This window comes from Melozone crissalis, unplaced genomic scaffold, assembly GCF_028551555.1.
Source record: "Melozone crissalis strain CALT ecotype California unplaced genomic scaffold, PUWL_Pcris_2 ptg000014l_1, whole genome shotgun sequence".
In the NCBI taxonomy this organism is placed as follows: domain Eukaryota; kingdom Metazoa; phylum Chordata; class Aves; order Passeriformes; family Passerellidae; genus Melozone; species Melozone crissalis.
Genome location: NW_026535792.1, coordinates 20,257,197 through 20,270,791, shown reverse-complemented (window position 1 = coordinate 20,270,791; position 13,595 = coordinate 20,257,197). Strand labels below are relative to the sequence as shown.

The 13,595-nt window shown below is 42.7% G+C and overlaps 1 protein-coding gene across 3 annotated transcripts in view; it reads right to left on the bottom strand.

Annotated features, from left to right (window-relative positions):
* Positions 1–13,595, bottom strand: part of OTUD7A (OTU deubiquitinase 7A) — a 100,710-nt gene that overhangs the window by 31,682 nt on the left and 55,433 nt on the right. For 2 of the 3 annotated variants that reach the window (XM_054272642.1, XM_054272643.1), the window contains exons 6-7: positions 6,962–7,056; positions 5,656–5,810 (exon numbers count right to left, since the gene is read on the bottom strand). In XM_054272642.1, coding sequence (XP_054128617.1) covers positions 5,656–5,810; positions 6,962–6,987 — 181 coding nt within the window. In that variant the 5' untranslated portion in view covers positions 6,988–7,056. Of the gene's footprint in view, positions 1–5,655; positions 5,811–6,899; positions 7,057–13,595 lie in introns of those variants that run through there. The other variant, XM_054272644.1, reaches the window with a different exon arrangement.

The following is a 13,595-nucleotide window of genomic DNA, read 5'->3' as shown; positions in this document are numbered from 1 at the left end:
GGGTTAATAAACAAGGTACTAAAGGACAGCACAACTAGGATTCACCTTAGAAGCATTGATAAAAACATAGACTCCAAGAATGGTTTAGGTTGGAAGGGACCCCAAACATCATTCCATTCCAAGCCCCTGACATGGGCAGGGACACCTTCCACTGTCCCAGGGTGCTCCAAGCCTTGTCCAACCTTGCCTTGGACTCTTCCAGGGATTTGGTCAGCCACAGCTCATCTGAACAACCTGTGCCAGGGCCTCACCACCCTCACAGGGAAGAGTTTCTTCCCCATATCTAATTTAACCCTGTCCTCTTTAGTTTGAAGCCATTCCCTTGTGTTATCACTCAGGCTCCTGTCAAAAGCTCCTCTCCAGCTCTCTTGGAGCCCTTTTAGGTATTGGAAGGTGCTCCAAGGTCTTCCCAGAAACTTCTCCAACAGCCCAAGGGTGTCACAGCAAAGGTGCTCCAGTCCTTTGAGCATCTTCATGGCCTCCTCTGGACATGTCCTAAGAGGTCCATTGGGGGAGCACAGCTGGATGCAGCACTCCAGGTGGGGTGTCACAAGGGCATTCTCCAGTGCTGTAACCCCAGAGCAACATGGTATTATTTAGTCTTTTGGGTTTTTTGCTTTGTACTGTTTTGGCTAAAACATTATAGCTTAGTGGGGTTATAATACTTAATAAATCTGTTGTCTTTCACTTCTTAAATCAGGTATATTGAAAACCAAGAGGATTTTATCATTAATTAGTAGGAAAAGCAAACATGCAACTATTAAATAGTTCCCTCCCCCCTCTAAGCTTTCAAAAATCTACCTACTCCAATATGTTAAAAGAATATTTGAAAGATCACTGAAATTCCTGATTTAATGATAAATAAAATACTGGAAAGGATGCAATTTGAGATGTGGAACTAGGAAAGATCTGAATAGTGGGAACCACAAAGAAAGGCAACTTGCAGCAACATGTATAGACAGGACTTCAGCAGAGGAAATGTTCAAAGGGACATGAAACACTGCCTGTAGTGAAACAGGACCAATACAAGGACACAGCCACTATGGGACAGCATCAACTGAGAGGGCAACAAATTAACTTTCAGTTAGAGAAGAATCATCTGAAGAAGGCACTGAGCATCAAGTAAGCATCTATAAGATGCACTCTAAGTGCAACTTGAAGGCAACACAGAAACACCCCAGGCTAATGCAAAGAAGTCTGTTCTTACAAACCAACTGTTAACAAAGCAATCCTCAAGTTCCATTTAAATGCAGACACTGCTTCCTGTTTGGCATGAAGTAGATTAACAAATATTTAGAGGCAAAAGGTAAGAACTTCAGATCAGCTCTTTTTCCTTCTGAAAAACTAATACACAAAATTAGGATAAAATTAGACCATATGCTTTAAAACAAGATTTTATTTTGGTCCATGTTCTCAAAGGACAACAATACAGCAAGGCCATTTTGTTAACACATGCCTCATTTTCTGCTAGAATGCAAAGTCAGTCCAAACTGAACAGGCAGCTGGAAATGACAGTTTTGCTCCCTGTTTAATGAGACATTGGTAGCAGCTCAGCTTCCCCTTCCCATTGCCAAGCCTTCCACAAGAGAACTAAAAAAGGAACCATCTGAGGGAGAGGAGAATATTTTTGGGGAGTTAGTTTTGTACACTCAGTCACATGACAGCACTGTAAATGTCTCTCTCTCTATAAATTACATGCTTTTCTTTGAATTCTGCTTGTATACATTGTTCTTTGAGGAGATGTCTCTGTACTGCAACTCTGTCTTATTCCATGGGGTCAGTCACCTTTGCTGCTCACATTTCATGACTGGAAAGCCAATGCCCCAGTTCCTGAGTTCATGTTCAGCTATATATCCCTCAATTAAGTGTTGTTTGAAGCTGGAAATAGCAGTTGTTTTTATATAATGATGAAATGCCACATCATTTATATAAATAAATGAAACCATTTATACAAGTCAAAGGGCAAGTCTTCAGCTAAATACGTTATTTCACAAATCCTCCAGTCCCTGATGATTGCCCTACACTGTTGGCATTTTAAAATATTTCATCCTATGCCTTCTGCCTCTGTTCCAGGGGACACTGCCTGCACACCTACTGCTCCCTGAAAACTGAGCTGCTTTCTCCTGATTTATCAGTGATGTCTGAGTTCATCCACACCTACAGCCCTGCCACTGTGAGCCACATACAGTACAACTTGTTTTAAAGATTAAACTATTTTCTTTAATGGTTTTCTTTCTGTCTTAGGCCACATTGTAAGTACATTATACATAAACACACCAGCATTACTGTTACTCTATGTATGAGAGAATCAAGATGCCAGCTCAGACTATCCAGGAGGGAAAGGGATGTGCCCTCCTTATTCCTGAACCTTCCTTATTCCTTATTATTGGGGAAGCTGGAGCTCACACAGCTGAAGAGAAATCAATTCCCCACCATGCAGAGTTCTCAGTTTATGCTTAAGAACATTCCCAAAGCTGAGTGAGCCAAAGGAGTTTTCCCAGTGACTAGAAGGTGCCTTGCACACACAGAGGTGACATCTGGGGAGTCCTGCAGCTGATTTCCTGTTTCCCTGCGACATGAGGCTGATCCACTTCTGAATTCACTCCTGCCCAGAGCAGGGATACACATGGCTACCAGCACAGGCTTTTTTCAAACTGTTTTGCTGAGATTGTTGTTTCTGTCACTTGGGTCACATTTATTGTCAAATTGCTCTGTCAATATTAATAACTCAGTTGCGGGTTTTTTTAGGCTGTTTTTTAAATAGAAATCAGCAAAGGCTGAGAATGAAAGGCTGAAAAGGCAGACCCAGTGAAGGTTCAAAAGACATAATTTCTACTCTTCATCACCTTACATACACAAGAATGCTTTTAGTTCTTGACAGCACATAAACAAGGTAAAAACCTCTGGAAGTGGCAAAACAACATCTCAGAGACAGGAAATGAAACATGAAAGACTCAGTAAGTAATCATCCAAAAATGAAAGCAAAGCTAGAAAATAACATTTCTAAGTAACAAATGGTTTAGAGCATGTGTGTATAATCCAGTAATACAGAATTGGTACAGCTAATGATACATAATTGAAATTTAGGAATATTAATTTATAATTGATCTGAAATAGCTGTAAGCAGCTTAATAAATATGGAAATCCAATATTAGACTTTGATACTAGATACTAGCCATGAAAATGTTATATAACTAATATTTTTTTAAATCTCTTTGCGTCTTCATTTCAAAAGTAGAATGGACACTTTCCGAAAGATTCATGTCAAGCACAACCAGCAGAATGTTTTCTGAGATAAAGGGACAAGCAGCTGCACTCAGTATAAAGCCCCACAAAAGAAAACTGCAGGGATTTTACCAGCAGGATAGGCAAAGTATAGAAACATCAAGTGAGCCAACATTTAGGACAGCTTCTGGCAATGTAGAAAATATATATGCAATGTATAGATTTTCTAGCTATTTGCACAACAGTCAGAATGTGTTGCTGCTGGGATGAACAACACATACTGTGCACAATTGTGCTGGGGATGTAGCAGGACATAACCAAAGCAAAACAATTAATATGTTAAAATGATTGGATAAGGAAGCAGAAATTGGTATCCTTGATTATCTACAGTATAGTGAAATTGAAGAAATTTCCCCAGGGATGAACAAAAGAAACAGCATTAGCTCTGAAAAGGAGGTGTTACTCCATAGGAGCACACTATGAAAATTCAGTCTGAACAAGTCATAAAGAGCAAAGGGCCATGAGGTCATACTGGATCTGACCAAAACTTGCAATTTCATGGAAATGAGGCTCTACACAAGCCCTTTTTTGGCTCCAAGTTCACTGTGACCATAATTTTTAGGGCTATCAACAACCAAACCTTGAAAATTTTGGGAACTATTTGTGCACACCTGTTTTTGAAGTTTGATGATATGGACATCGTCATTCCAAGGCCAGGTACAAGGCATTGGCATCACAGGGGGGTGGGATGCTCTTCTGAATATTGTTTATATTATTGTTAAGAAGCTACTCCAGGGGTTTCAATGCTGTGAGGGCAGCAGTCTCTGTCATGCTTTTTTTAAACAAATGAAAAACCACTCCATCAATTAATGCCTCCCAGCACAAGATTAGACCAGTGTTAGAAGCTGTTACACCAAATGTAGCTGCAGCCACAAGTGCTGAAATGGTTGTCTGAGCACATGTTGTTCAGAACTAGCAACAATCCCTTTTACTTTGAGAAATTCCTGTGTAGGAGGAAATTACTTGGGGCAGATGCATATGTCTATTAGCCTGTCAGAATAATTAGATTGTTTATGACTTATTTCTTTGTTAGTATGCTCGATGTGGATCTATTCATCTACAGAAATGAGAAGTACAACACAGAGAAACTCTATTCGATATTTATTTGAAAGCATTGCTCTTTATAGAAAGGAAAAAAGGTAAGTAACTCTTCTGAAAGACCTCTGATATGTAGGAACCCTTTGAAATTTTGGCAATGCTCTATCAGCACAATATCTGACAATCTGTCCTGATGTAGCTGAGAAAAAACTTCTCATGTTCTTTTTCTAAAAGACCATCAGACTAAGACAGACTCTAGGCGAGAATGACAGGTTGATCAAATCAGTCAGACAAAACAGAGGGCTCTTAAATATAGCAAGCCTATGCTAATATTCCTTGCTAGGCATTCCATACATTATTTCATGTACCAGATGACTTGGGAAATGCTGCAGAATTGTGTGCATCTCTGTGTTAATAATCTATCATGTCTTATTACTAAAAAGCCCAGAGTAAAGGAACAACTTACCACAAAATGAAAAACTTTCAGCATAAAGTGAAGGAGCTCTTGCAAAAAGGAGATACATAAAACAAGGTATACTTTCACATCTGCTGTAGCTGTTCAGTTACTTTAACACAATTTCTTAGAGCACATTAAAATAAAAAAAAATAAAGTAAACCCCAAATCTCTCAGGGGCAAGTTCAGTACGGAAGTTTAAAGCCCACAGAACCACCTTGCAATTTGCAGATATCATCTACTCCTTTCTAACTTTCCCATCTTCACAATTATTATTAGCCCAACAAGAGAAGAAATGAACAAACCCAACTATTATGAAATGCTCTCAAATATCAATGATGTCTTTCCACTTTTAAGCCTATAAACCTAAAACAACTAAAACAAAATTAATAAATAGACAGTTATTTTTCTGATACAGCTTCTTAGTTGTTTTTTAACCTATCCGTTTGGCTCCCATGCTGTAAAGCTCAGGTAGGCATATTAACCACTGGGACTCAAAAATACCTCTGGTATCTCTATCACTGTACAGTAAATCCATTTCAGACTAAATACAGTGACCGGAGAAACTTTTACAATTACTTTCAGGCAGCTGAATATGAAAATTCAGCTAAAGTCTCCTCCCTTCTCTCACTGGCACATAAACATATAGGGCTTGATTCTTAGTAACTTAAAACACAGCAATCTAATACTAAGAAGTTTTTAAGAGTTTTGTTAAAACACCTGCCTTAGTATAATCTATGGTCAGTTTATTACAAGAGCTGTCTTGGTAAAACTACCAAGAAATATCTGTTTCCTTGGACCAGAGCTCTCTTGTTATGACTGGGTCTTGATTTAAGCAAGCAGTGAGCACAGGAAATGGTTGGGTCCAAAAAGTTTACCTTCTAGTAAGTCTCTGGCCAGACCTGGTTCTGCCCCTGTGGACCGAACAAAGTCTGACAGGACTGCATCCATATCAAGAGTCATGTGATCATTCAGAGGTGCTGCCAGACATGCAGCAGTAGTTGGACTCACTGGCTGGCTAAAAGGTCTCCATCTGCCAAGGAGAAAAAGAAACAGGGTTTAGAATATACTCCTAGGTGACATAAACCACATTTTTCCTCTATTCCCTAAACAAGACTATTAAAAAGCTTGCAGCATATTAAAATATACAGCATTTGTCATCCATCTCTGCCTTAGCCTGGAGCTGCTGGTCACTCACACTGGAAGGTTTTCTCTATCCTAATATTTCACATTCTTATTTATTTTTCTTATGTGCATCTCATAAATAGCTTTGCAACTTGACTCCAATTCAGCTAAACATAAGATTGGTTTATTAAAAGCACAATCACCAGATCATTGTCGCTGCCCATAAACTGAGGTTTAGCAAGGATTTAAATGTCTAGAGCTCTTCTGCCTTACTAATACTAACACACACACAAGCAGGGCTTAGGATTTGTTCCTTTATTTGCCTTGCAAATACAGCTTCTGTAATTTACAGATTCTCTGCTGTGCTGAGTCTGGCTAGGATGGAGTTAATTTTCTTCTTTCATTTTCTAGAACTGTGGCTAAACCAATGTTCATAGTAGCTAATAATACAGTAATTTATAAGGTTTCTTTGTTTTATTTCCTTTTATTGGTGACCATGGCTGTAGCTGCTGAACAATTTTTATGATGTTTATGAGCAGTCTGTGGGGGACAATCTTACCAGGGTGCTCTCCTGATGGCACAATCACCCAGGGAGCTGTTAGGAAGCAGATCATACTTTGCCCCAAGTGAAATGTGACAATGTCTCACATGGGAATTCCTCCTGCCAAATCCACAGCCAACAAAAAATATGCCTGCTCTACTGCATTTTGCATCTTCTTTTCATTTCTGAAAACAGAAACTTTTCCTTCTAGGCAATGCTCTTTACAAACATAAAATAGAAATTAAAGCAGTCACCACAAGAGGAGTTCATGCTAGGCAAGCTATTAAAACAGCTGGAATTTAAAACACAGTCATCCTAAGCATATTTCCATACTTCAACCCTGCCTGCTGCTGAAACAGTGCAAAGCAAAGAAAACAGGAGGAAATTAAACAATACACAAGGTAAGGAAAAGCATATGTTTTACTTTCATGCTTGTTATGCACTGCCAAAGTTTACCTCTGAGCATGAATTGGATTTTTCCCATTGATTCCTCCTCACAGCCTCAGTTGCAACTTTACCTCATGCCCAGGGTAAGGTCTGGCATGGAGATTTTCTATTGGCAGCAGATGATGTTGGTTGGCTCTTGCTTGCACCACAGCTACAGGGAAATAAACTGTGAAGGAAATTGGAATCCAATTAATTTCACTGTCCCCCACATGAAACAGTCCTTTCCTACTTCATTGTAATTACCTGGTTAGACTTAGCCTGAAAAATGGAATGCCTTTGCTCTCTCAGACATTGCCTTTTTCTGCAAATACATTTCCCTGCTACAATGCAAACACCATTTACCTTCTGCCTCAGGAGGGTGGGGTCCTTCTCAGCCTCATCAATGGGGACTGGCACTAAACCCAACTTAGTCCAAGAAACTAAAAGTTTGTGGGATATAAAGTCACAGAATCATAGAATTGTTACAGTTGGAAGATACATTTAAGATCACAGAATCAATGAGGCTTGAAAAGACTTCTGAGATGATCAAATCCAACCCATGACCTGACACCACTTTATCAACTAGACCATGGCAATAAGCACCGTGTCCAGTCTTTCCTTAAATATCTCCAGGAACTGTGACTCCACCACCTCCCTGAGCAGCCCATTCCAATTTTCATCAAGAAATTCCTCCTGATGTCCAACCAGAACCCGCCCTGGAGCACCTTAAAGCCATGTGCTCTTATCCTGTCACCATTGCCTGGGAAAAGAGAGTAACACCTGTCTCTCCACAGCCTTCTTTCAGGCTAGAGCAATCAGGTGCTCCTCAGCCCCTTTTTCTCCAGGCTAAACAACTCGAACTCCCTCACAGCTCCTCACCAGACCTGTGCTGCTGGATACCAATTCCATGTTTTCCAGGACAAAGGTAGATTACACTGCTGCTAATTCTACCTCCTTCACATTCTTTAGGCCTTTACACTGTTCCACCACATGTTTCACATCTTTTATACTATTTATACGAGTCTATCATTATTTTTGGGCCGCATGAGGATAGCAGGGGAGGTGATCTTTTCCCCTCTATTCAGTCCTGGCGAGGCTTATCTGGAGTATTATGTCCATTTCTGGATCTGAAACAAACATGGACGTGTTGGAGTGAGTTCAGTGAAGGACCACAAACTGCAGTGGATCACCCCTGTACAAGGAAAACATTTCTAAAGGGTAATCCTAATGAAAGTATAGTAACAGAAGGAAAGCTGGCAATATTGAGGAGACTAGTTAAAAAGGAATGCAGATATTTTGGAAAGAGAACTACCTTAATGGATTATGGCCAAATTTGACATCTAAGCTCTGTCTCAACTGAATCTGTTCCAATGCAAATGCAGGACAAAAATGCTACATTTATTTTTAACAAACACTCATACGTAGACGCACTGTACTCAACAGCACTAATTTGTACAAAAAGATTACCAGAAACTGAACACAACTAATTTCTTTAGTGACTACAAGAAAGATTGAAATTAATCTTAGCCAGCAGGATGGAAACATATGGATCAAACTAAAGGAACCTGCCAGAGATGATACAAAGCATTGGTGCATTTCAGACCACCACCAGAAGTGACTCAGTAGTATAATGAGTGTTAATTTAAATGCACCAGCTGGGCCCTCAAGTACAGTCACTGTGTGGGGGCTGGAGTGCTCATAAGTTTGGGGAGCTGAAGTTATATCAGCTTGGAGAAGCCAATTCACGAGTTGTCTCAGAATCAGCATTACTTCAGTATTTTAAACAGTAAAATAGACATCCTTCTCAGAGCAAAGAATAACACCAATCTCTGCAATTATGATGTCACCATCACCTCAAAATTACCGCTTAGAATCTACACTCCAGAAGCAGCAGAGTTAGCAGGATCCTCTCTGCATGCATTTAAACTAACACTGGTTTCTTCCCTATGGAAGTTTGCTCAGCCCTCTAGAATTTAGATTTTAAAAAAACAAACAAAACAACAAGAAAAAACCCAACAGAAAATGTCTTAAAATATTATCTTTGCCAGTAAACTACTATCAGCTGTGAAAACCCACTGAGATGGAAGTGTAATAAGTAAGCAAAAAAGAAAATAAATTATAAATTCCAGCGGAGGCAGTGACTCAGAAGGCAGGTGGCTCTCAGACCCATTTCTCCCCAGATGGATTTGGTCTCTCCTCACCTAAGGAACCATCAGCAGCACCTTTGCTCTCAATGGCTTGTCAGAGCATTAACACAACTAACACTTCAAATACACACACGGAGCAGATCTTCCACAATCATTCAACTCACACCCCTCCTGTGGGTAACACTACAGACACACACACAGACACCTGCAGTTTTCATTTCTAATGTGTCACACACGACACACAAATGTCAATTGGAACTGAATGGATATTGACACATCTTGGCCATCAAAACACAGAAAGACCTTGGTTTTCACTCACTTTCTGGCCAAATTTCTTTGCTAAAACATTTCTAAACAGCACAAATACAAGAGGCAGTGAAATCAGATAATTTGTTTTATATTATAAGAAAAATAATTTTAAAAGTATTTAAAGAGGAGACACTGATTAATTTGAAATGTTAAGATGAGCTAATAGGACTTGAAATCAATTTAGTACAATCTCAGTTATATTTGATCTTTTCTTCTCCTTGAAGTACCTCTCTCTCAAAGCTGAGCCATACTTGGAGGTGAACAGTCTTCACCTGAACCTAAATTTAACTTCTTCAAAAGCAAACAGCTTTACCCAGTTAAATGATATGAAGGGTTTTTTCTCTAAAGAAGCTTAAAGAGATGCACAGGGCTAAATAATGAAGCAAAAGCAATCATGTTAAAACAAATCCCATCCCATGCATCCAGAACAGACACAGCTAACAAAACCTAAGTGAGGAAACAGAGAAAGAGAATACAGCACCCACTGGACAAAGCCTCAGGAAGACAGAATGACTAAGCTGCAACTAAGATTTTTCACTTTCCTAATTTTCAAAGAAAGGATGAAATAAGCACGATCAGTAAGAGGCACAGTCTCGGTGCTCTGGGAAACCAATGGAGAGAGACACCCAGCACTTGCATTAAACCAGCTCCCCCAGGCTCTTTTTATGGCCCTGCAGTGTGACAGAGCTCAGGGCCTGCTGAACATCCCTGCTGGCTCTCAGCAGCTCCAGCAATGCACAAAGGTGCAGCCAGCTCCCAGGTGCAATGTTCCTGCTGCCTGATTGCCTGGGAAGGCAGAAAGATCCTCTTTGTGCACAGTTTGAGGTTCTGAAAGTAATTCTTTCTGAAAGGCCACAATTGATAGGAAATGCCATAATTCTACAATCTTAACAGTATTATGGAATTAAACCACCCTTTATTAGGTTAAACTATTAAGCAGAAATCTATAACTAAACAATCAAATTCAGTGGAGAAGATTTGTTTAGGAGAACAGCAGCTTTAAGGGAAGTGGTAGTTAATGCAGGCCACATAAGAAAGTGGAGATGGTATTTTTTCTGCTAACTGGATTAAAAGGCATTAGTTGAAGAAGTCAAATCGATGGTAATTACCTAAAGAAAAGGTTACTGTGAACTAGACCAGATAGCAAAGTGGGGCGTTTATAGGTTAAAATGTGGACTCTCAAAACACAGTAAAACTACAAGACAGCATTTGGTGAGGGATATGTACCGTCTCAAGTCTAAAATATCAGTTTGGAACAAAAGGAGACTAACAAAAAAGACAAAAAGTAAAAGCTCAAATCAGACATCATTACTAAGGTTTTATCTACACAATGGAACTCAGGAAAATTAACCCAATTAATTTAATTGGATTTGTCTATATCCATTCCTTTGCAAACACCTTCATTTGTGAATAAAATGCTGGCCTTAATTTGGTTTGGCTCATCTTGCCTTCAAAGTGAGTTAAACTGAATTCAGTGGAGACCATTTTAATTATGAATGGATAGTGCACACAGGGACTTGGTTCCACTTAAGCTGCCCTCTTTAAATTCCTGCATTTAGTTGATTTGCATCAATTTTCCCTGGTATCTTGTGTAGACAAGTCCTGAACATTAGACACAGAGGTGGAAAAAACAAAGAAAGAAGCTTTGCTGAAGAATCCTCAGCTCTGTGGGAACCATCAAAGAACAGCTGTCCAAGAGAACTGGTCAAGTACATCAAGTCTAGTTCTAGGATAAATACCATCAAGGTTCAGGGACCAACTAGGAACTATTTTAAAAATGCAGGTACATTGCAATTTTCAGAAATGCTACCTAAAGTGTCTACTATTTGCTTACATATTTGAATTATTTCAAGATAGAGCTATAATGAAGGACACAACTAAAGTATCTTTAGATGTGATTTTTACAACTGTATTTTCATGGACCTTCAGAGGTTTTCATAACACCATTTTTCTTACTTAAGAGTGATTACATTCTCAGAAGGAAAAAATGTCACAGATAAACAAGAAGTCCATAGAAACAGGAGTCCTGAACTGGAATAAACCAAGCAAGAGACAGTCTTTTCAGGTAAGGATCTCCTACACCCCCACTTCAGTATTTTTTCAGGACAAAACACCACCATTGCTATAGTATTTTTTTCCAAACAGGAAAACATGATATAGATAACAAGATAAAACAAGATATGAATGAATGTAAGTCAATTACTATGTTGCTCTTATTTTATTCACAAGGGCCCTCATAGTGTGGTAATTGTATTCTAACAGAAAGCAGCTGTGCAAAGGATAAATATAATGCCACTGATAAAGCCAGAATTTCTCTGAAACAAATACCTTGATTTTAAAACCAATTCAAGTATTAATTATTCTTTCATCTATGAGAGTGATAAAGAAGTAGGCAGTATTATACTGCACTGGAAAAATGACAATTAGGCTTTCAGATGATAATCTGAGCCTCTTATTAAACACAGTTTCATTAAGTAACATACATGTCCTTTAGCAGAATATATCTCCAAAGAAGCAACATGAACAAACTAGATTGCTGCCTCATTTGGATTTTTTTCCTTTTTTTTTTCCCATCATTTTCCTTGTTTATGAATTGGTCCTGATACAGCAAGAAGATCTTCTACCTAAATACTGAATATTTTTCTCCAAATGCCATCCTTTTTTAACAGAGAAGCTATGCTGGCCAAAACTCTAATCTGAACACAGCCTTCTCTCTCAAAACATCTATCATGTACTCTGCCTGCATAAAATTAACTTTGGTGCATGAAAAGCAAGCATTCTGAGCAGCCATTTTTGGATATCTAAAACGTGGAGTTTCATTACTTTTTTCCAAGTCGGCCTTGCATGAGGAGTGACCCACTCGGGCCTGTGGGCACCGCGAGCAGCCTTCAGCTCCACAGCCACCACCACCAGCTGAACCCCTCGCAGTTCTGCTTTTTGAGCTCTTTACCCCCCCGTTTTTCCACTGCGACGTCTGAAATCAATCGTCATAGCAACAGGAGGCTGAGACTTCATTTGCACGGCAGATCAGCGTCCCGATCAGCCGCTGCCACCGGGGCCTGACCCCGCTGCGCGGAGCCCGCTCCTGAGGGGACAGCCGGGTCACACCGGAGCGGCGGGCTCGGCCCAAGCCCTGCCCTGAGGGGACAGCCGGGTCACACCGGAGCGGCGGGCTCAGCCCAAGCCCTGCCCTGAGGGGACAGCCGTGTGGCACCGGAGCCGCGAGCTCAGCCCAAGCCCGCTCCTGAGGGGACAACCGGGTCACACCGGAGCGGCGGGCTCGGCCCAAGCCCTGCCCTGAGGGGACAGCCGGGTCACGCCGGAGCGGCGGGCTCGGCCCAAGCCCGCTCCTGAGGGGACAGCCGTGTGGCACCGGAGCGGCGGGCTCAGCCCAAGCCCGCTCCTGAGGGGACAGCCGTGTGGCACCGGAGCCGCGAGCTCAGCCCAAGCCCGCTCCTGAGGGGACAGCCGGGTCACACCGGAGCGGCGGGCTCGGCCCAAGCCCTGCCCTGAGGGGACAGCCGGGTCACACCGGAGCGGCGGGCTCGGCCCAAGCCCGCTCCTGAGGGGACAGCCGTGTGGCACCGGAGCCGCGAGCTCAGCCCAAGCCCGCTCCTGAGGGGACAGCCGGGTCACACCGGAGCGGCGGGCTCGGCCCAAGCCCTGCCCTGAGGGGACAGCCGGGTCACACCGGAGCGGCGGGCTCGGCCCAAGCCCTGCCCTGAGGGGACAGCCGGGTCACACCGGAGCGGCGGGCTCGGCCCAAGCCCGCTCCTGAGGGGACAGCCGTGTGGCACCGGAGCGGCGGGCTCAGCCCAAGCCCGCTCCTGAGGGGACAGCCGTGTGGCACCGGAGCCGCGAGCTCAGCCCAAGCCCGCTCCTGAGGGGACAGCCGGGTCACACCGGAGCGGCGGGCTCGGCCCAAGCCCTGCCCTGAGGGGACAGCCGGGTCACACCGGAGCGGCGGGCTCGGCCCAAGCCCGCTCCTGAGGGGACAGCCGTGTGGCACCGGAGCCGCGAGCTCAGCCCAAGCCCGCTCCTGAGGGGACAGCCGGGTCACACCGGAGCGGCGGGCTCGGCCCAAGCCCTGCCCTGAGGGGACAGCCGGGTCACACCGGAGCGGCGGGCTCGGCCCAAGCCCTGCCCTGAGGGGACAGCCGGGTCACACCGGAGCGGCGGGCTCGGCCCAAGCCCGCTCCTGAGGGGACAGCCGTGTGGCACCGGAGCGGCGGGCTCAGCCCAAGCCCTGCCGGCGCTCCCCCTCTGCTCT